The sequence below is a fragment of the Elephas maximus genome, chromosome 12 (assembly GCF_024166365.1).
Source record: "Elephas maximus indicus isolate mEleMax1 chromosome 12, mEleMax1 primary haplotype, whole genome shotgun sequence".
NCBI lineage: Eukaryota > Metazoa > Chordata > Mammalia > Proboscidea > Elephantidae > Elephas > Elephas maximus.
Genome location: NC_064830.1, coordinates 99,992,497 through 100,015,866, shown reverse-complemented (window position 1 = coordinate 100,015,866; position 23,370 = coordinate 99,992,497). Strand labels below are relative to the sequence as shown.

Genomic DNA, 23,370 nt, shown 5'->3' with positions numbered 1-23,370 from the left:
ACCAGAATAAGAGAGAATGGATGCTGGGTAGACAGAAATAACAGGTACTCCAGAAGACATAGGCAGAGAAGAACAGCAGATACTCAAAATGGTACATCTTTAGCTCTAGCGAACCCAACACATCCAGAAGATGGCAGTATGGAGGAAGTTGGTAAGAAAAACAGAAACTCGATGCCAAATACAGTCCAGCCCTTGGCTACCGACCATCCACACATACAATCAATTCTAGTTATTTATAGTAGCTATGTTCTATAATGTCACCATGGACACTGAATTATTGAGTACCAGTCTCGCTTGACCTCAGCTGGGAATGAGCATGTTGAACGACTTGAGTTTTTCACACACTGTGCACGTACATGTCCATGAATGGCCACAAAAGCACCCCAAGTATTGATTATGGGGGTACGGATAATTTTTAGTGAGTACACAAATTTGCAAACACAGAATCTGCAAATAATGAGGATAAAATGTATATGGGAAAAGAGATAAACCAAAAAAAACCATTGCAGTTGATTTGATTCTGACTCAGCGACCCTCTAGGACAGAGTAGACCCTATAGGACAGAGTAGGAAACCATCGGGTTTTACAAGAGCAGATCACCAGGTCTTTCTCCAGTGGAGCCACTCAGGAAGTTCAAACTGCCAACCTTTTGGTTAGCAGCTGAGCACAAGCACTTAACCATTGCACCACCAGGGTTCCTTGGGAAAAGGGATACTAGCAGGCAAAACAACAGATGTCTAATTCTGTCTCAGATGTCTGACACTGGACGTCAGGCTAGGAAGGCTTATTTTTCCATTGAATAGTTACTAATTTATCATCAAACTCTTCCGAAAATTCTGAAAGCGCTGTTAATACAGTAAAAGTTTGTCTTGAGTTCATGTCTCTTGAAGTTTTCTGTCCCTCTGTACCATTAGGGACTAGTTGCTTTCTAGGCTGGCCACACAGCTGTCATTCTTGGAACTTCCCCAAGAGAATTTCCTCCTTCTGATAATTCCTTTTACCTCCCTCTTGTGTGGAATCTCATGTATTTCTCTTTGTGCATTTCTTCATTTTAGTAAGGGATCTTTCTCAAGTACTTGGATGTCTGAAATCTCTGGGTGTCAGCATACCCAGAGACAGTTGATCTGGGTATAAAATTCTAGGTTGCAAATAATTTCCTCTCACCATTTCAAAATCATTGTCTGGAAACTTTTAGGATCTTGTCATTATCCCTAGATCTGGAGTTTCATGTGGTTTTTCTGGGTGTGCGTGTGCATGTATGTGTTTTCATCATGCTGAATTTTGAGGTGGAGGACTTGGATTTTGAAGCAAATTTCCTTTAGCCCTGGAAACTTTTCTTGTACGCTGAAACCTGTGAGAGCCAGAACTCGATGGAACTGTCTCGTTTTTCTGGTTCTCACAGGGTTTCTGTCTTTAATAGGGTTCAGTCTTACTAGTTTTCTGTCGCTCTTTATTAGTGGAAAATATTTGAGTTTTCCCTCTCTGATAGGTTTCTGCTTTACACAGGTTCTGGCTTTGGCAGGTTTTACTGTATTATACCTTGGATAGTTTCCTCCCCTAGTTTTATGTATTTTCCCTGGATTGACCCCTCAGTGTTTACATATTTTTTTTTAATTAGTATTTATCTCTTTATCTTTTTGTTTAACCTTCTGGGAGATCTCATCTTTATCTTCTACTCCTTCTATTTAATTAAAAAAATTCTGCCATCATTAAAAAATTCCCAAGAGTTCTTTCATATTGTCTGAATTTTTTTTTTTTTTTTTTAAATAACATCTTATTGTTTTCTGGATACATTGCCTTACAAAAAGATTTTTTTTTTCAAATGATAAATCTTTTTCATTGTATTTTTCTTTAGTTTACTCTATTATCTGTTTGTTCTACCTTCTTTTTCACTTCTGTTAGTTCTAGGTTCTTTTTTTCCTTAGAGGCTGTCCTTAAGTTTCTGGTCATTCCTAGCAAAGAAATTTTTTGAGCAAAGAGTGAGACATTAACAAGAGGAAGCTGTTGGTGGGTGGGGCCTCATGACAGTGAGCAGACAGGAATCTTTCAGTGGGGGACTCGTAGATGCCAGCATCTATAGGCCTTTTCCCTTTACATTGCAGTTAAGTCGATTGCAACTCACTGCGTCCCCATGTGTTACAGAGTAGAACTGCTCCATAGAGCTTTCTTGGCTGTAATCTTTTACGGAAGTAGATTGTGAGGCCTTTTCTCCACAGCGCCACTGGGTGGGTTCAAACAGCCAACCTTTAGATGAGTAGCTGAGTGCAAACCGTTTGCACCACCCAGGGACCTTCTTTTCCCTTTTACCAGCCAGGTTCCCCAAAATCTCTATCTTTGGGGCTTTAGTATTAACATCCGGCATCTGGGAAAGGGATTGGGTGTCATCATTCAGGATGCAAAATTCTCTATTATCCATGATTTGGGTGTGGTGCCTGTCCACCATCCTCACCTGTACCTTCACCTGTACCCTTGCCTGTACCACCATCCTCACCTGTACCCTCACCTTACCTTCACCTGTACCACCATCCTCCCCTGTACCTAATAGCCTTCAGTCCAGAGCCCCTCTCCAGCAGTAAACTTCCTAGCTCATGCTGGCTCCATGACCATTAGCCTGATCGCTGTTTGGCGCCCCCAGCACCCCTACCTCCAGAGGTGCCAGATGTCTTCTTGTTGGCGTCTCTTCCCTTCAGGCACCAAACAAAGCAGAGAACACTGAGTCAAACGCCAGTGACCACTTGTCCATGGCAGTTCCATCTTTCTAGATGCTGCCACCTCTCATGTGCTGCTAGCTCCTGGCCTGGTTTCTCTGTCTTTGGGGTCTAAGCCCATTTGATTCCTTTACTGTTATTTTGGTGAGGCTCTTGGGCCTTCAGTGGGTGGGGCAGGTGAGCAGCTGTCAGCTAGAGCAGGAAGTCCAGGACACACACTCTGAAACGTTTGCGTTGACTGAGCTCACTCGGCTAGAAAGGAGGGAGCCAGTATCCTGCCAGGACTGTGTCGTTCTAAAGCTCACATTCTGCGCCATTGCATACCTGCCATGGGTGTCCCGAGATCAAGGCTGCTTAAAAACCTGTTGCCGTCAATTGGTTCCGACTCATGGTGACCCATGTGTTAGAGTAGAACTGCTCCATAGGGTTTTCTTGGCTGTAATCTTTATGGAAACATTTCCAGGCGTTTCTTCCTCAGTGCTGCTAGGTGGGTTTGAACTGCCAGCCTTGAGGTTAACTGTTGTTGTTATCATCGAGTTGATTCTGACTCACGGTGACCCCAGTGTGCAGCGTAGAACTGTGCTTCATAGGATTTCAAGGCTATAACTTTTCAGAAGCAGATCGCCAGGCCTGTCTTTCAAGGTTCCTCTGGGTGAATTCAAACTGTCAACTTTTTGGCTAGTAGTTGAGTGCTTAACTGTTGGCTCTATCCAGGGACTCTTGAAGACCCATTAAAAGCCAAAAAACCAAACCCGTTGCTGTCAAGTTGATTCTGACTCATAGTGACCCCATAGGGCAGAGTAAAACTGCTGCGTAGTGTTTCCAAGGCTGTAAATCTTTATGAAAGCAGACTACAATATTTTTCTTCCACGGGGTGGCAGATAGATTCAAACAGTTAGCAGCCAAGCGCTCGAAACACTCCATCATCAGGGCTCCTGAAGACCCTTAAAAAACCAAAAACCAAACCTGTTGCTGTCAAGTTGGTTCCAACTCATAGTAACGCTATAGGACAAAGTAGTACTGCCCCATAGGGTTTCCAAAGAGAGTCTGGTGGACTTGAACTGCTGACCTTTTGGTAAGCAGCCAAGCTCTTAACCACCGTGCCAGCAGGGCTCTGAAGACCCATTGTTGTTGTTAGGTGCCGTCGAGTCGGCTCTGACTCACAGGGACCCTATGTACAACGGATTGAAGCACTGCCCAGTTCTGTGCCATCGTCACAATTGTTGCTATGCCTGAGCCCGTTGTTGGAACCACTGTGTCAATCCGTCTCATTGAGGGTCCTCCTCCCCTTCGCTGACCCTTTACTTTGCCAAGCATGATGTCCTTCTCTAGGGACTGATCCCTCCTGACAACATGTCCAAAGTATGTGAGACACAGTCTCACCATCCTTGCTTCCGAGGAGTATTCTGTTTGTACTTCTTCCAAGACAGATTGATTTGTTCTTTGGCAGCCCATGGTATATTCAGTACTCTTCGCCAACACCACAATTCCAAGGCATCAATTCTTTGGTCTTCCTTAGTCATTGTCCAGCATTCTCACGTGTATGAGGTGATTGAAAACACCGTGGCTTGGGTCAGGCACACCTTAATCCTCAAGGTGTCACCATTGCTTTTTTAACACTTTAAAGAGACCTCCTGCAGCCAATTTGCCCAGCACTATGTGTCTTTTGATTTCTTGACTGCTGCTTCCATGGCTGTTGATTGTAGATCCCGGTAAAATGAAATCCTTGACAACTTCAATCTTTTCTCCATTTGTCATGATGTTGCTCATTGGTCCAGTTGTGAGGATTTTTGTTTTCTTTATGTTGAGGTGTAATCCATACTGAAGGCTGTGGTCTTTGATCTTCATCAGTAAGTGCCTCAAGTCCTCTTCACTTTGATCAAGCAAAGCTGTGTATCTGCTTATCGCAGGTTGTTGATGAGTCTTCCTCCAGTCCTAGTGCCCCGTTCTTCATATAGTCCAGCTTCTCAGATTATTTGCTCAGCATACAGATTGAATAGGTATGGTGAAAGGATACAACCCTGACACACACCTCTCCTGACTTTGAACCATGCAGTATCACCTTGTTCTGTTCGAACCACTGCCTCTTGATCCGTGTACAGATTCCTCATGAGCACAGTTAAGTGTTCTGGAATTCCCATTCTCAGCAACGTTATTCATAATTTGTTACGATCCACACAGTTGATGCCTTAGACCCATTAATCCTGACCAAACCTGCTGCCGTCAAGTTGATTCCAACTCATAGCAACCGTATAAGACGGAATAAAGTTTCCAAGGAGCACCTGGTGGGTTTGAACTGCTAACCTTTTGGTTAACAGCTGCAGCTCTTAATCACTATGCCACCAGGGTTTCCTTAGACCCATTAAAAAATAAAAAAAAATTTTTTTATGTAAATAATAATTTTAAAAGTATCGGATTTGACTTAGTAATTGTTTCTGTTAGTTGCCCTTGAGTTGATTCTGACTCATAGTGACCCCGTGTGTTATAGAGTAGAACTGCTCCATAGAGTTTTCTTGACTGTAATCTTTATGGAAGCATATCGACAGGACTTTCTTCTACAGTGCTGCTAGGTGGGTTCGAACTGCAAACCTTTAGGTTAGTAGTCGAGTGCAAATTGTTTGTGTCACCCAGGGACCTTTGAGGTTACTTAGGGACCAGTTACTGCTCACTCTCATGCCCCACGAGGCAGCCAGAGGTTCAAGGGCCCCCCTCATTCTGCCCTTCCCCCACCAGGGTTACTTGACCTCGAGGACGATGGGGACCTCATCACCGTGGAGTTTGATGACGGAGACACTGGGAGGATCCCCTTGTCCCATATCCGCCTCCTGCCTCCCGACTACAAGATCCAGTGTGAGTGCTGAGCCTGCTGCCTTCTGGGACCTGCTGCCCTGGCCTAGGGCAAGGATCCCCCACTGGTCAGCTCCCTCAGCCCGGCTCTAGGCTGTGGCTGCTGGCCCAGGAGCCTCTGGGTTGCCCGCCCTGGGCCCCACTCATTTGACCCACTGGAGATGGAAATGGCAGAAACCATAGGTGGAGGGCCCCCAGAATGGGCTGGGAGAGGGCGTCCCGGGGCACCTCTCTTCTGTCCCATGTGTAAAGCCCTGGCTCCCCCCATGGCTTGTTCTCGGGTTCCGTGGTCCACAAGGGCAGCCCCAGGCTGGCAGCTGGACAGCAGGAGGCTGAGCACTGATTGTTAGCTCTGGGCCCTGCATGTCCACAGATCACCGAGTTCCTGCCTTCCTCCTGTGCTGCTGGGGCTCCCATCTCATTTGACTGACAGTGAGGAAATTGGGCTTTGGAGGGGAGGGAGACGTGATTTACCCAGGGCCCACATCCGTAAGGGGTAGGTTTGGGCCTGGGACTACCCGACTTAGAGAGATTGGTACCTCCAGTCGTTTTGAACGTTTACCAGGGGAGCCATGGAAACCACAGAGGACTCCATTTTGGGCCCTTGCCCCTTAATGTCCATGAGCACTGATCCAGCATCCTGTGTGTGCAGACAGCTCTGAGCCGCATCCCCTCGGACATGGCTGTCCTGCCTGACCTCACAGCCTTTTGGGAAAGCAGGCACGAGTCTACTACATGGTGTCATCTGTTTCCCCCGATAGCCCTGCAAAGGCTGTGCCCCCTTGACACATGAGCAGGGGTAGCCTACTGAAGGAACCTGCCTGAGTCTATGTCTGCTGTGCCCTGCAGGTGCTGAGCCGTCCCCAGCCCTCCTGGTGCCGAGCGCCAAGCGCCGTATCCGGAAAACCAGCAAAGACACTGGGGAAGGCAAAGATGGGGGCACAGCGGGGACAGAGGAGCCCGGAGCCAAAGCCAGAGGCCGTGGCCGAAAGCCCAGCACCAAGGCCAAGGGCGGTATGTGGGGCAGATGCGGAACAGGGGCCACACCAGGGACGTGTCCACCGGGGTGGGGGCGGCCAGGGTCTCCGTGTGGGCGACCACTTCCGTCTTTGTTAGAATCCTGCTTGCATGGGAAGGGCTGTGTGGAGCAGTGGACAGATTTGGAAACTGAGGCTGTAGGAGGGAAATTGGTCTGTGGAGGGTCGCTCCAGGTTGAGAGGCAGGAGGGAGGTTCTAGCATAACCTGAGCGCGTTTGACTCTGGAATTGGGAAAACAGGGTTGGGACTAAAAGCTGAGGCCACCAGGGGGTGACGTTGGGTCCACAGGAGTTAGGGCACTTGTGATGAGGGAACCACAGTCTTCCTGAGGCTAGGGGGCTGTGCCCAATCCCGAGCCCCACGCGGGAGTCACTGAAATGAGGTGATCCCTGCCTCGCCCAACAGCAGCCCCTGCTACGTTTTCCTCTCTCTTTTAGACAAAACTACTGTCCTGGAGGAGGGGGGCTCCACAGATGAGGTCCCCAGCACCCCTTTGGCTCTGGAGCCCATCAGCACCCCAAGTTCCAAGAAGAGCCCTCCAGAGCCCATGGAGAAGCGCCCTAAAGCCCCCAAGGCCCGCTCATCACCCCCCCAGCCCAGCCCTGTGCCCCCCAGCTTTGCTGGCTGCCCGACTCCCGAGCCCTTTGGGGAGGTGCCTGTGCCCCCCACGGCTGTGGCCCCGGCGCCCCTTGTGGCAATGCCCCTCACCATGCCCGCCACCCGTCCCAAGCCCAAGAAGGTGCGGGCGGCCGAGGAGCCGGGTGCCAAGGGCCCTAGGAGGTCCGGTGAGGAGACCGAGCTGCTTGTTAAACTGGACCACGAGGGCGTGATGTCACCCAAGAGCAAGAAGGCCAAGGAGGCCCTGCTCCTCCGTGAGGACACAGCCACAGGCGGCTGGCAGGAGCCCAAGGGCCTCCCGGGCCTGGGCAGCTTCCCCCCTGCCACAGGCGGCGGTGAGCCCAAGCCTGGGCGGCCCAAGGCCCTGGACGGTGAGCTGGCCCCGGAGCCTGGGCCGGGGCTGCAATTTGAGGACTCGGGGGGCCCCGAGAGCCCGGACAAGGGCCAGGCTGAGCAGGATGGCGCGGAGGAGTCAGAGAGCAGCAGCAGCAGCAGCGGGGACAGCAGCGGCAGCGGAAGCAGCAGCAGCAGCAGCAGCGGCAGCAGCAGCAGCTCGGAGACAGAGGCCGAGGAGGAGGGCGGGAAGAACGGGGAGGAAAGCCGGGGCGGCGGGGGCCGGGCCTGCAGTGCTGCCAGCTCCAGGGCCTCCTCTCCTGCCTCCTCCTCTTCCTCCTCCTCCTCCTCTTCCTCCTCCTCCTCCTCCTCTTCGTCCTCCTCTTCGTCTTCCTCCTCCTCCTCATCCTCTTCCTCGTCTTCCTCCTCCTCCTCCTCCTCTTCTTCCTCCTCCTCCTCCTCCTCCTCGTCCTCCTCCACCACCGACGAGGACTCCTCCTGCAGCTCGGACGACGAGGCCCCTCCAGCCCCTGCAGCTGCCCCCTCCCCCCAGCCTGTCCTCCCCACCAAGGCCTCCAAGCAGGCGGGCAAGGCAAGGGCTGCAGTCCACTCCCCTGGCAAGAAGGCCCCGGCCCCCCAGCCCCCGCCGCCCCCACCGCCGCAGCCCCCGCAGCCCAAGGCCCAGGCCGGGGCCGGTGGCAAGAGCCGGCCCAAAAAGAGGGAGGGCGTCCACCTCCCCACCACCAAGGAGCTGGCCAAGCGGCAGCGCCTGCCATCCGTGGAGAACCGGCCCAAGATTGCTGCCTTCCTGCCGGCGCGGCAGCTCTGGAAGTGGTTCGGGAAACCCACACAGGTACCCGGGGCGTCGGAGGGTCACCTGCGCTGTCTTCCTCCGTGTCCTCCCAGCAGGTCCGGTGGAGGGGCAGGCGGGGGGAGGGGGTGTGGTGGAGTCCCATTTTACGGATGCCCACGCTGAGTCTCCGAGTGCCCAGGGACCATGCCGTGTTGGCTACTGTTGTTAGTTGCTGTCGAGTCGATTCCAACTCCCGGCAGCCCCGTGTGTGCAGAGTAGAACTGTGTGCCATAGGATTTTCAAGGCTGTGAACTTTTGGAAGTAGATGGACAGGCCTTTCTTCCGAGGCCTTTGGGTGTGTTCACACGGCCAGCCTTTCAGTTAGTAGTTGAGCATATAACCATTTGCATCACCACGCAGAGGTGTATCTAAGGTGTGGCAGGTACGGCACATGCCCTGGGTGCCACCTGAAGGGGGGGCACCACTGAGCAGTTTCAGTTAACCAGGTACAGCCCAACATCCTTCCCTAAACACAGTAGACACAGAAGGGTAGTGGGGTGTGGGGGTCAGGGGGCACAGAGGGGGGCGCTTGCCTCCAGGCGGAAGTCCAAGGGGGCACCAGATGAAGCGCAGAATGACTATTTGAGGTGTCACAAATATGAAAGGCGCCTGACTGAGGCAGCCGGACAAGATGGGGACAGGTGTTTCTGTGAAGCGTCGCTGCTACCAACGTCTGTTCATCTTGAAATGGGGGGGTGCAGCTTAGATTGCTCTGGGCACTTGTTACCATCCTCCTGGCCCTGTCGGGGCGCAGTGTCCCTGCTTGGCACCGGCGCTGTTTTCCGTAGATAGACCTGTGCACCCAGGGACTCTTACTGGTTTCTAAGGGCTGCCATACAAAGTGCCACGAACCGGACAGCTTCAAACAAAAGACACTTATTGCCTCCATCCTGGAGGCCAGAAGTTGGAAACTAGTATCCCTGGCGTGGAATCAGTGTCGGCAGGGCCATGCTCCCTCTGAAGGCTTACGGGAGGATCCTTCCTCGTGTCTTCCAGCTTCTGGTGGTTGCCAGCAGTCCTTGGTGTTCCCTGGCTGATGGACGCCATTGCTCCGTCTCTGCCTTTGTCTTCACATGGCCCTCTCCCCTGTGCGTCTGTGTGTCTGTGTCCATAGTTTCCCTCTTCTTATAGGGATGCCAGTTATTGCCCACCCTAATCCAGGATGTCCTCATCTTAATTAATTACACCTGCAAAGACCCTAGTTCTAAATGTAGCTACATACATGGGTTCCAGATGGACATGAATTTTGGGAGACACTGTTCAACCGAGCCCAGTGCCCTTTACAGAGCAGCTCTGCCCTCTCCCCGCTGGGACCCAGATCCATCCCACATGGAACCCAAATTCAGGAAATCTGGAAGAACCAACAGAGCCGCCTTGGTGGTGGTGGTTGGCTCTGACTCATGGTGACCTCGTGTATACCAGAACCAAGTGTTGCCGGTCCTGCTCCATCTTCATGGTTGTTGGTGTGTTTGAGCCCGTCGTTGTGGCTCTTGTGTTGATCTCTCTCATGGACGGTGTGTCTTAGTCACCTAGTGCTAACAGACATACTGCAAGTGGGTGGCTTTAACAAAGACAAATTTATTTTCTCACAGTTTAGGAGGCCAGAAGTCCAAATTCATGGTGCCGGCTCTGAGGGAAGGCATTCTTTGTCAGCTCTAGGGGAAAGTTCTTGTCTCTTTGCAGCATCTGTAAGCCTGGTGTTCCTTGGCTACTTGGTGATCTTCATGTGGCGTGGCGTCTGTCTTCCCCCAGCTCTGCTTGGTTCTTGGTTTATATCTCAACAGAGATGAACTAAAACACCCCCTGTAATAATACTGCCTCATTAATATAAGAAAGAAAACCCATTCCCAAATGGGATTTTAATCACAGGTATAGGATTTACAACACATATTTTGGGGGAACACAATTCAAACCATAGCAGATGGTTCCTCTCATTTTTGTTGACCCTCCATTTTACCAACCACGATGTCCTTCTCTAGTAACTGGTGTTTCCTGATGACATGTCTAAAGCAAGCAAGCTAGCCATCTCATTTGTAAGGAGCCTTCTGCTTCTATTTTTTCTAGGACTGTTATCCAGTCTTATAGAGAACAGTTCGCGCTAACAGGTGTTTGTTGACGACACCAAAGGGTCTTTCAAGTCCTCTCAGTCAAAGAGCCTGTTTTTCTTTGCCGTAGCTGTATTTTCCCCTACTCTTTAACTTCATGGGGGCAAAATGGCTCAGGGCTCCCAGCCTTGCTGTTGAGGAGTCCCAGCAGAAAGAGTTTCTTCCCTTTTATTTGCCAGCAGAAGTCCAGGGTTGGGTCTCATCAGCCTGACCTAGATCATGCCTGAGTGATCAGGGTAGCCAGAAGGACAGGAGTTTCTGAGTAGCCAGGTCTCTGTCACCTGTCCACCCTTACAGTGGGAGGAAGGGGGTGCTTCTCCAGAAGGAGCCCTCCCCATCCACGGTGGGGGTCCCTAACACCCACACGCACACACTTCTTCCCGCATACAAAAACGTTCAGCCCAGCACCTTGGTGCTTCTGCCTAACACCAAGCACCTATTTCTGGAAAATCAGCCCCTGGAAACCCTATGGCACATAGTTCTCCTCGACACCCATGGGTGTCCATGTGCCGGAGTCGCCTCCATAGCAAACCTGTTTTTTTTTTTTTTTTTAATAATTTATTTTATTTTTTGTTGTTTTTGAAATTGTACTCAGCAGAACGTAGACCAGTTCGGCAATTTCTACCCGTACAATTCGGTGACACGGATTACCTTCTTTCAGTCGTGCAACCATTCTCATCCTCCTTTTTGAATTGTTCCCAACTGTTTGTTTTTTAAATAGTGTTACCCCAGACACAGAGCCCCAGCGGCGCAGTGGGTAAGAGCTCGGCCGCTAACCGAAAGGTTGGCAGTGTGAATCCATCAGCTGATCTTTGGAAAGCCTATAGCGTTGCTACAGAGTCGCTGAGTCTACAGATTTGGTTATTTTTTGACCCCAGACATAGCCGCTCTCTCTCCTAGAGACTGCCCTAGCAGGGTGGCCAGCTCCAGACCATGGCAGGCCCTCCTTTGTCTCTGGGTGTGGAGCCAGCCCCAACACGCTGGGCATGCAGTGGTGGAAAAATGGGGGGCAGCTATTCCAAAAGCTTCCGTGTGGAGAAGGGGAATGACCCTCTGTGGCCACCAGTCCAGGCCAAAAGCTCTTGGCTGGCAAGGGGTCGAGCTCCTTGTGGGCTGGCGCGCCCAGCCCTGGCTTTGCCCACGCGCTCTGTCCGGGGTCCTCCAAGCCACGTATGAGAGATGGGCTTTGAGGGGATGCTGTCCTGGGCATGAACCTCTTCTTTTTTTTTCTTAATTGTGGTAGAATACGTAAAAGCATAAAAACTGCCATTTTAACCATTTTAAGTGCACAATTTAGTGACGTTAATTACCTTTGCCATGTTGTACGACCATCACCACTATCCATTTCCAAAACTTTTTCATCTCCCCCTTCATCGGTGACTCCCCAGCTCCTGGTAACCTCTAACTTACTTTCTGTCTCTCTGCATTTGCCTCTTCTAGATGTTTCCCATTAGTGGGATCATACAGTATTTGTCCTTTTGTGACTGACTGATTTCACTCGGCATGAAGTTTCCAAGGCTCATCCATACTGTAGCATGTTATCAGAACTTTGCTTGTTTCTCTTTATGGCCCAGTAATATTCCATTGTGTGGATAGACTACATTTTGTTAATCCTTTCATCCACCGATGGACACTTGTGTTGTTTCCATCTTCTGGTGACTGTGAACAGTGCTGCAGCGGACACTGGTGTACGTGTATCTGTTTGAGTCCCAGCTTTCAAGTCTCTTGGCATATACCCAGGAGCAGACTTACCAAGTTATATGGCAATTCTGAGTTTGCATTACTGAGGAACTGCCAGACCTTTTCACAGCAACTGTAGCATTTTACCACCCCTGAGCAATGCAGGGAGCCCTGGTGGCACAGTGGTTAAGAGGTTGGCTGCTAACCAAAAGGTCAGCAGTTGGACTCCACCAGCTGCTCCTTGGAAACCCTATGGGGCAGTTCTACTGTGTCCTGTAGAGTCGCTATGAGTCAGAATCGACTTGACGGTAACGGGCTTGAGCAGTGCGGGAGGATTCCAGTTTCTGTACATTGTAGTTCTGTGACCGCTCAGTTCCTGCCAGTGTGGGCTTGAGGGCTTGGGGCTGACAGTGACAGGCATTGCAACTCTTCAAAGTTTGGGAAGTTCCTGGCGTATTTACGTCAACTCCTTTGGGTGATTCAAAGGAGAAGTTGTGGGGTGTTAGGAATTGAGAATAGCCTGTGGGTTTCTGTCTCCTAGCAGCCGCCTTTTAGGGTTCTCCCGCACTAGCCAGGCGCAGTTTGAAACCCCCATGTGGGAGGATGGCTTGATCTGCCCCACCCCGATGGAGGGCTCGTTGTTGTTGTTGTTGTTGGGTGCCTTCAAGTTGATTTTCGACTCATAGCGACCCCACATGACAGAGTAGAACTGCCCCGTAGGGTTTTCTAATCTGTAATCTTTAAAGGAGATAGCCAGGTCTTTCTCTCAAGGAGCTGCTGGCTGGGCTCAAACCCAGCTCAGACCCTTTCGGTTAGCAGCTGACTGAGCACTTAACGATTGTGCCACCGGGGCTCCTTGAGGGTTCTTTAGAAGGGGGGTTATTTCCCCCTCTGTCAGGCAGAGGAGCGAGGGCTTGGCTTCTCCCCACTCTCTCCAGGTCCAGCTTTGTTTCGGGCCTCCCTGCCTTTGGAGCCCTAACCTGAACTTGGGGCAGATCACCTGGCTCCTCCAACCCTACAGGGCACAGGATTGTCTGAATTTAAACTCTCTAGGATTGAGGCAGAAAGAGCCTCTCTTGGCAAGGCCAGGCCACAGTTTCCAAAGGCCACCTTGAGCTTGCAGATTCTTGTAAGCTCTTTCTGGAAGGCACTCCAAACTCCTGGTATTTTAAAACCAAAGTCCCTAGAGCGCTAAGCCTGGCAGGCACTTGATGGAGGAGTGACACGATTTGAGTCGATCATAGGGCCATCCCACCGTCCTCCCCCCACCTTGATGTACCCATTCCTCGTTTTAGCATCTGCCATTCACAGGTTTCAGTGCCAGGATCAACTGATGTCTCTCACTGCTACAAAGGATAGAGACCTAACTAGGGAAATGAACTAAAGCACAAAGTGAAATTGATTGGCCTCTTTAACAGAAAAGTCCAGGGTGTCTGGCTACAGGTACAGCTGGACCCAAGGGCTCAGAGGGTGTCTTCAGACTCATTCTCATGTCCAAATGTCACTCTTACCTCCTTCCTCTGTGCCAGCCTTATCTCCCCTCTTATGACAAGAAGCTCTAGCTGCTTTCAGCTCAGTCTAGCAGCTAGAAGTGACACCAGAAGTAAGTTTTTCTTTCCTAAACGGGTCAAGCTAAAGTCATGAGCCCATCCCTAAACCAATCACAATGGCCAAGACGATGGGATGTTCTGATTGGCCAGATCAAGTCATGTGCCCAGTCCTGGGGGTGGTGATTGGGTACTGAGTCCATCCCCAAACCAATTACAATAGCCAGGAAGATGTTGTTGTTAGGTGCCTCGGAGTCAGATCCAATTTATAGTGACCCTATAGGACAGAGTAGAACTGCCCCATAGGGTTTCCAAGGAGCCACTGGTGGATTTGAACTGCTGACCTTTTGGTTAGCAGCTGAGCTCTTAACCACTGTGCCACCAGAGCTCTGTTAGCCAGAAGGATGGGCTCTTCCAATTTCCTGGACCAAGTCAGGTGCCCACTCCCCAAACCAATCACAATGGCCAGGAGGATGGGATGTTCAAGTCATGTGCTCACTCCTGGGGGTGGGGATGAGGGTATGTGAGAAAGGGAGAGAAGGCTGGCTGGGAAGAATATAACTGCTTTCAAAGACGAATGGGTTTAGAAATCTCGGCCAAGGTAATTATGAGCCCAGGAGACAGAAGGGGCCACATAAATCAGCCTGAGACCAGAAGAACTTACATGGTACCTGGCTACAACCAGTGACTGCCCTGATAGAGAACACAACAGAGAATCCCTGATGGAGTAGTAGGAGAGCAGTAGGATGCAGAGCTCAAATTCTCGTAAAAAGACCAGACTTAATGGTCTGACTGAGACTAGAAGGACCCCGGAGGTCATGGTCCCCAGATCCTCTGTTAGTCCAATACAGGAACGATTCCCAAAGCCAACTCTTCAGACAGGGCTTGGACTGGACTATAAGATAGAAAATGATACTGGTGAGGAGTGAGCTTCTTGGCTGAAGTAGACACATGAGACTATGTGGGCAGCTGCTGTCGTAAAGGGGAGATGAGAAAGCAGAGGGGGACAGAGCTGGCTGAATGGACATGGGGAATACAGAGTGGAGAGAAGGCGTGTGCTGTCTCATCAGGGAGAGAGCAACTAGGAGTATATAGCAAGGGGTATGTAAGTTTTTGTATGAGAGACTGATTTGATTTGCAAACTTTCACTAAAGCACAATACATATATACATATATATATTTAAAAAAATTATATATGTATGTATATATATATATATATACATATATATATTAAAAAAAAATTACAGTCAACAACAACAAAAAAGAAGTCTTGGCCGTCCCTCTCCCACCTTGAATTTATACTGTGCTTTGAACTGAAAAGAATTTGAGCTCTTCTAGTGAGATGTACATTATGAAGTCCAGTCACTACTAGGGACCCAATAAATTAAAAGTAAAAAGCAGAGTATTGAATGAGGTAGGAAATTTGCATGTAGATTTCCCCAATTTAGAGGAAAAAAAAAAAAAATTAACTTCAAGCTGCCTGGCAGCCAAAGTGAAAAGGGAAGAAGGAGTTTTTAGATCTAGTTTCTTGAGGAAAAAACCTGCTGGTTCCTTGGGTGGGCCGAGCTTTGCTTAGCCCTGGGTGCTTAAAGAAATTTCTCCTCTAGGACAGTGACAGTGGAGGCAGGCAGGTCCCTGAGCCACCTGGTACTGGGGGTGGATTTTTTATTCTGACAGCAGATCTCTCCTCTGAGCCTCAGGGACCAGAGAGAGCTGTGAGTCTATCCCCTTGCAGGCCCAGGTTCGGGCACGGAGGAGGGTACAGGAGATGTTTGTTGAGTGATTAAGCAAACTCCCAACACAGTGCTTGAAGCCTAATGCCCAGGCAGCTGTGGGTGGGCTCCATGTACTGCACCTGTCTCTGGCTGCCTGAGGCGGAGGGAGGAGCAGTGCCTGTGGATTCACGACCCCACCTCACCACATCCCTTAGCCCATGCCTGCGGGGGTGGGGGCAGTGGTATAAACCCCCCAGCTCCCTTGCAGCTTCTCAGGCCACCCTGGAAGTGGCTCAGACTGTCTCCCCAGCCTCCTGCTGGTAATCTCTCTCCCTTGGCTTCCTGCCCTTCCTGGCCCTACTCCCTGACCCCTGACTCTACCTGCATTTCCCGGGAACGCTTCCCAGTAAGTCACCTTTGCCCAAATGGCTTGTCTTAGAGTCTGTGTCTGCGACAAGGGTCCACTTTTAAACATCATGTGAGTGACCCCACCCTGGAGCCATACCGTTTGTACTGTCAATGGAGACTGTACTACGAGGGGCAGAGGGTTCCATGACCCAGTGGCATGTTGAGTGCATCTTTATTTGGTGGCCACCCACACAGCATCTGCTACACTTGACACGGTTGTAGGCCTGATGCTGGGCTCTGTCCAGAGACACAGTGATGAGTTCCCACCTGTCTCCTCCTTGCCCCCCTCTTTGCCTGCCTGTGAAGTGGGGATAAAGCAGGGGCCCGGCTGCAGTACGCCCAATACGCAGTAGACGTGGAGTCCCTGGGTGGTGCAAATGGTTAATCTGCTCGGCTGTTACCGGAAAGATTGGGGGTTCGAGTCTACCTGGAGGTGCCTTGGGAGAAAGGCTTGGCAATCTACTTCCCACAAATTAGCCACTGAAAACCCTATAGGGCACAGTTCTGCTCTGACACACATGGGGACGCCCTCTGTGTGGGGATCTCTGGACCCTGGGAGGCTTCGTGTGGCCATGCTGCTCTGGAACAGGGAGTTGAAAGTCCATTTCAGATCAGGATCCTTAATTGAAGGTTTCAGTGAAATCCCTCTTGGAGGCCCGGTATACAAAAGACACGGGAGTAGAGGCCCAGTATACAAAAGACATGGGAGTAGAGGCCCAGTATACAAAAGACGTGGGAGTGGAGGCCCAGTATACAAAAGGCATAGGAGTGGAGGCCCAGTATACAAAAGACATGGGAGTGGAGGCCCAGTATACAAAAGACATGGGAGTGGAGACCCAGTGTACAAAAGACATGGCAGTGGCTTCTCCATTACAACAAGTCAGAGGTTTCCTCCCCCACCCCCAGAGAGCCCCCAGATTTTTAAAATTTTTGTTTTATTTTTTGTTGTTGCTGTTGAGAATATACACAGGAGAACATACACCAATTCAACAATTTTCACATGTAGAATTCAAGGACATTGATGCCATTCTTCAAGTGGGACAACCGTCCTCACCCCACTTTGCGAGTTATTCCTCCCCCATTAACATGAACTTACTGCCCCCGAAGTTTCTTCTCTAACCTTTCGAGTTACCGTTGTCAGTTTGATCCCAAGTAGGTAATTCTTAAAAGAGCATGGTGCTCAAGGCAGACATTCTTTACCAGTTAAGTTAAACTATCGTTTGGTTTTAAGACTTCAGAGGGTATTTTTGGTTTAAGTTTAAAAGGCGATCTCAGGGCAATAGTTTCAGGGGTTCATCCAGCCTCCATAGCTCCAGAAAGTCTGGATTCCATGGGACTTTTAAATTTTGTTCTGCATTTTCCCCCTTTTGATCTGGATTCTTCTGTAGAATCTTTGATCAAAACATTCAGTAATGGTAGCCAGGAACCCCCAGATTTGACAGAGGTGACTTAGCGAGGCCGAGGTGAAGGGGCTCCAGGATGTAGGATCTGCCTGGGCAAAGGCCGAGGGGCATGGTGTGGCCCCAAGGGGTAAGTGGAGGGCTGCCTGCGCTGACTGGCCTTCTCTGCTGACTGCCCCCCCACAGCGGCGTGGCATGAAGGGCAAGGCGCGCAAGCTCTTCTACAAGGCCATTGTGCGTGGCAAGGAGATGATCCGCATTGGGGACTGCGCCGTCTTCCTTTCGGCCGGCCGCCCCAACCTGCCCTACATTGGCCGCATCCAGAGCATGTGGGAGTCCTGGGGCAACAACATGGTGGTCCGTGTCAAGTGGTTCTACCACCCTGAAGAGACCAGCCCGGGCAAGCAGTTTCACGAGGGCCAGGTGAGCCCCGCAGCCCAACCTGTGCACCCCTGCCCACGGCCTCAATGTCCAGGTACCCTAGGGCTGATCAGGGCTAGGTGAACCTAGCAATCTGGCTTGCGTCCCCTGCCCAAGTCCCAGTGCTCGGGTGCCCTAGGGGCAACCAAGGCCAGGTAAGCCCTGTAGGCAGGTAAGCCCCACTGCCTGTCCTGTGTCTTCCTGCCCATGGCTTCAGTGTCTGGGTGCCCTAGGGCCAGCCAGGACCAGGTGATCCCTGTGGCCAGGTGAGCCCATGGCCAGGTGAGCCCTGCAGCCTGCCCTGTATCCCTCTACCCAGGTTCCCAGTGTCCTGGCGAACTCCAAAGGCTGGGTGATCCCTATGGGCCTAGCCCACATCCCCTTGCCCAGGTCCACAATGTCTGGGTGATACAGGGCTGACCAGGGACAAAGAACACCTGGAAGTCCCGGGGGCCAGGCAGTCCCAGGCATTATAGGACAGTGGACAGTGGCCTCTTGCAGTGGCCCCGACAGAACAGGGAGGTTCCGGACCCAGGCCCTGCCCCATCTGCCCATCATGGGCCAGCCCTGCCCTTGGGCTGAGGACCAGGTGAGGCCGGCCTGGCTCACGCCCACCCTCCTGTACCACAAGCAGCCCTGGGACCAGAAGTCGGGCCGGAGCCTCCCCACTGCCCTGCAGGCCTCCAGTCAGAGGAAGGACTTCATGGAGGTAGGAGGACCGCCAGGAAGCGGACGCCACCTCCAGACCCTCCTGAACATAGCCTAGGGGAGCTCTGGATTGCACTCAGGGGGTGGGGTCCAGCAGCCAGCTGTGTCCAAGTTGTGTCCTGCTCTCCTCCTCCCTCGCCAAATGTCTTGTCACTGTGACTCTCGACCTTTTGTTTCCTGGTCCCCATCTCTGCGTCCTCTATGTTGGGCTCCGCCTCTGTCCCTCAGTCTCTCTTGGTCTGCCTCTCCTTGTCCTCAGGACTCCTCTCTGCTCTGCCGGTCTCTACATCTGTCTCCATCTCTGTCTCTTGGATCTCTGTCTCGTTCTCTCTCGATATCTCTCTCTCCTGGTTTCTTTGTTTTAGTCTCTTTCTCTTGGTTTATCTGTCTCTATCTCTCTGCATCTCTCCTTGTCTCTGTCTCTCCCGGTCTCTCGATCTCTGTCTCTTCAGATCTCTGCATCTGTCCCTGCCTCCCTCCATCTCTGCCTCTCCCAGGCTCTGTGTCTGTCTCTGCCTCTTTAGATCTCCACATCTGTCTCTCTCGATCTCTGTCTTTCCTGGGCTGTCTCTCCCTGTCTCTGTGTCTCTCTCAGTCTCTGTCCTTGTCCGCAGTCCCCCCTCTGTGTGTCTCCATCTTTGGGTCTTTGCTCTTAGGCCGTCTCTGGTCCTTCTACTCCAGGAGCGGGGTCTGGCCTCTCTTCCCTGCCCCACCTACCCTGCACCCCCTGACCGTTACCTGTCCCATACCCCTTCGCCCAGTGCCCCTGACCACTACCTGCCCGGCAGCCCCCGCCCTGCGGCCCCAACCCCAACTGCCTCGTCCCCCCTGCGACCACACCCCACACCTTGTGTGCCCTGTGCCCCCTGACCACTGCCCTGTGCCTCTGACCACCCACCCCATGGCCCCTGCTCACCCCATGCACCTCCCCCACTGGCCCTGTGTCCCTTGACCACTACCCACCTGCCCCATGGCCCCTGCTCACCCCGTGTCCCCTGACCATTTGCCCGCCCGCCTGCCTGCCCGCAGCGTGCCCTATACCAGTCCTCTCACGTGGACGAGAACGACGTGCAGACGGTGTCGCACAAGTGCCTGGTGGTGGGCCTGGAGCAGTATGAACAGATGCTGAAGACCAAGAAGTACCAGGACAGCGAGGGCCTCTACTACCTCGCGGGCACCTACGAGCCCACCACAGGCATGATCTTCTCCACCGACGGCGTGCCCGTGCTCTGCTGAGCGCCGGCCGCCCCGGCTAAGGGCTCCATCAGCTGCCTTGCCCCCCAGGCCCCGGGGACTGCTTACATCACTGCCACGGCCAGAGGCCACACATGGGCTGTGCAAGCCCTGATAGGGCATGCGCCCACGGCTGAGTGCATGCAGTGTGCCCGTGGGCGTGTGCGTACGCCCACGGGGGTGTGAGTGCGATGTGTACATGTGTGTGCCCGTATGCATGCACGTGTGTGCACACATGTGCACACGCCTCCAGACCCCCTTTCTAGACCCCTTGGTGCCCCCCCCCAGACAGGGGCTTCTCCCAATGATCAGGGTATAGCTCTGCCCACCCGCACCCCAGGCCTCCCCAGCACCTCTTAAGCACTTGGCCCTCCAGGCCCCAGGCTGCTGCGTGGAACCCAGGTGCCCCCAGGCCCACGCCAGCTAAGTATCCAAGACTCGGACTGGGGACTCGGTTGGGGAGGAGGGGGTTTCTAAGGAACCAAACTGACGCTCTAGGGTGTTTCCCCCCACGTTGGACCCTCCTGGGGCTGCCAGGGTCCAGCCACCTCAGCATGGAGCCCAACCCAAGGCCTCCTACCATGGGAGGGGGCAGCTCAGCGCCAGCCAGTCTCACCAACGGTGCCAGGCCTGCTCCTGGGTGCCCTGCCAGGAGCCTGGGCCTCCGCCCTCTCAGGACGGCCTGGAACTTGGGGAACGCAGCCAGGTGAGGGCAGAGCCCTGGAGCATCGGCAAGGCACCAGGTGGAGGCCAGGCGCTGGCCGCACCTGGCCCAGACCCTCACACTACAGACAACCCCTATGGTGCTGAAACCTTTGCCCCGGCCCAATCACACCTGGCCGCTCCACGGCCAGGCCTTGGCCACCCCGGGAGGAGGCAGTTCTTAACCTGTACAGTTTTATTGTACCAAGAGACTCTAGCCCCGCCCCTGTATCATACGCCTTTAAATGGAGTCAACTTTTTAATTATATATATAAAGATAAATATATATAAATATATATAAATATAAACTTTTTAAAACTGTGAAAAATAGCTATGAAATTATAAAAAGCAAACACATTCTGATGTGCAGAATATTATTTTTTATTTCCTGTTAGATTGTGAGTGCCAAACAGCCGGCGTCACGGATCCCCACCCTCACCCATGTCCCTACGCACACCCCTGCCTGCCCGGCCCTCCTGCCCCCCAGCTCCCCCCCCCCGTACTGTATTTGCCCCCCAGATGGATAAGGAGCTAGGGAAAGCAGAGAGGAGACTCGAGCAAGGGAGAGAGGGAGGGAGCCGGCCCAGCTGTGAGTCCCCCCTCTGGCCCAGAAAGCACTTACTCAGCCCCCTGGGAACAGGAGAGCTTGCCCAGACAATCTTGAGGGAAGGAAAAGCCAGACTTTGGTTTTGTTTTTTGGGGGATTATTGTTTTCTTTCTTTCTTTCTTTTTTTAAGTTTCTTTTGGAATTTTGTTTGTTGGAGAATTCTGTGTGATCTTTTTCATAAAAAAAGAAAAGAAAAAAAGATTTCATTGGAAAAGCACTGTTGTCTGAGTGATTTATTTCAGGGCCTGGTGGGGTTGGCATTGGGTGTTTAGGATAGAGGTAAGGCGACACAGTGGCTCCTGGTGTTGGAATGCGCCTGCCAGGCAGGCTGACATCTCAGGACACCAGAGGCCTGTTGAGGACTGATCACTGGCCACATGTGGCTATTTAAATTGGAATTAATTTAAATCGGTAGTAGAATTCTCACCTTCCATGCAGGAGACCTGGGTTGGATTCCTGGCCAGTGCATCTCATGTGCAGCTGCCACCTGTATGTCTGTGGAGGCTTGCGTGTTGCTGTGATGCTAGACCGGTTTAGCAGAACTTCCAAAGACACTAGGAAGAAAGGCCTGGAGATCTACTTCCAAAAATCAACCAGTGAAAACCCTATGAATTACAATGGTCTGATCCTGTCATGCTTGGGGTCGCCACGAGTCAGAGATCAACTTGACGGCAGCTAACAACAGTTTAAATGAAAGAAAAAAAGTTCAATTCCTTGGTCTCGTAAGCCACATTTTCATTGTTGATTTGTGACTTTGGAGGCTCCATGTGTCACAGAGTAGGCTGTAATCTTTACTGAGGCAGATGGCCAGGTCTTTCTCCCATGGGGGTGCTGGGTGGATTTGACGCAACAACCTTTTGGTTACCAGCTGAGTGTAAACTGTTTGCACCACCCAGGGACCTTCCCTAGCCACACTTTCAGTGCCCAACAGCCACATGTGGCTGGTGATTACTGTATCGGGCAGTGGTGAAGTTCTAGAACATTGCATCACTGCACCAAGTTCTGGTGGACAGTGCAGGGTGGGAGGGCTTCCATCTCCTATTTGTTCTTTTAAAATGCAGAGCCGGGCGCTCCTGGCCAGTGCCCACACTGCTGCTGTCCATGCCTGAAGGAGGCATGGTCTGAGGCCATGATAGGGTGGGGTGGCCCTCCTGCAGCCAGGTCACTATGGAGGAGGGGCTGCATGAACTGCTCTCTTGGTTCAACCACAAAACCCAGTTGCTGTGGAATCTGTTCCAACTCATGGTGCCCCCATGTGTGTCAGAGTAGAACTGCACCCAATCGGGTTTTAAGGGCGATTTTTTGGGAAGTAGGTTGCCAGGCCTTTCTTCTGAGGTGCCTCTGGGTGGACTCGAACCTCCAACCTCTGGTTAGCAATTGAGTGCATTGACTGCACCACCCAGAGTCAGAGTGGAGATTTCGCCCCCGCTTGTGGAACCTCAAGAACCAGCAAAAGTAGCTTCTACAGGAAGGGGTTCTCTCTGTAGAGGGTGGGCAGACCCCACCAATGTCCTGGGGCCCCACGAGAAGGAACTGCTGGCCCCATGCTCCGGGGAGCCCAACACAGGCACCAGGCCAGGCTGGAGCTGAGTGTCCTAGGGGCAGGGAGGCCATTGACACTCTCGGGGGAGGGCAGGGAGGGGAGGGAAGGCATTTGCTTGGGCCTGAGGCTGGCCCTGGTCCTGCGCTGCCACCCCTTCATCGTTGAGACCTTGGCTCTTATGGAACCCGCAGGTGCAGCCCTGGGAGGGTGGGGTCTGGTCAGTGTGGATGACCTTTGCTGTTCAATACTTGCGTGTCCAGGGCAGGCAAGGACTGTCATGACGGATGATTAAGAGTTCACACACCAACGCACAAGCCCGCATTTGGCCGGGGAGGGGTCTGCCTGGGCTCCAGGACCAGCCTCCAAGTCCCAGACACGAGTACGTGGCGGCGGCGGCCCCGCCCACACGCGGATCACGGGAGAGCAGCGCCACCAGGCGGCCGCCTCGGGCATCGCCCTTGGGTCTCCGGCCATGTGGTGGCCACTGGGGTGCCCGCTGGGGTCCCCCGTCCAAAGATGCCTACCCGGGGCCAGGGGTCCCCTTCGGCCATCTAACCCCCCTCCCTGCCCACGGCTGGGCATTTACTTCTCCCAAGTAGTCCTCCAGGGGACTCCCATCAAAGAGAATCTGGAGTGGACCAACCCCTCTCATTGAGGAAATAGTTCCAGAGGGTAAGCTCTGAACTTTCCTCCTCCGAATGCGTTCGACGTAACGTTCTCCCTGGATTGTGGTGAAGTCTAAGGGGGCCCGAAGTGGTTCCCCCCTCCATGCCTCCGCGGTGCGTCCCCTCCACACCAACCAGGTATGTGGAGACCGTCCCACTACCTGATCCACCCACACCTGCCCCCTAGAAACTTCTGGCCTGGGTGCAGGCAGGGCCACTTCACGGGTGGGAGGAACGAGG

At 52.4% G+C, this 23,370-nt stretch overlaps 1 protein-coding gene across 7 annotated transcripts in view; it reads left to right on the top strand.

Moving 5' to 3' along the window:
* Nucleotides 1-21,133, top strand: part of TNRC18 (trinucleotide repeat containing 18) — a 119,518-nt gene extending 98,385 nt beyond the window's left edge. For 6 of the 7 annotated variants that reach the window (XM_049902652.1, XM_049902653.1, XM_049902650.1 and 3 more), the window contains 6 exons: nt 5,442-5,558; nt 6,405-6,569; nt 7,031-8,397; nt 17,439-17,675; nt 18,307-18,381; nt 19,410-21,133. In XM_049902652.1, coding sequence (XP_049758609.1) covers nt 5,442-5,558; nt 6,405-6,569; nt 7,031-8,397; nt 17,439-17,675; nt 18,307-18,381; nt 19,410-19,616 — 2,168 coding nt within the window. In that variant the 3' untranslated portion in view covers nt 19,617-21,133. The remainder of the gene's footprint in view (nt 1-5,441; nt 5,559-6,404; nt 6,570-7,030; nt 8,398-17,438; nt 17,676-18,306; nt 18,382-19,409) is intronic. The other variant, XR_007519518.1, reaches the window with a different exon arrangement.
* Nucleotides 21,134-23,370: the final 2,237 nt, after the last annotated feature.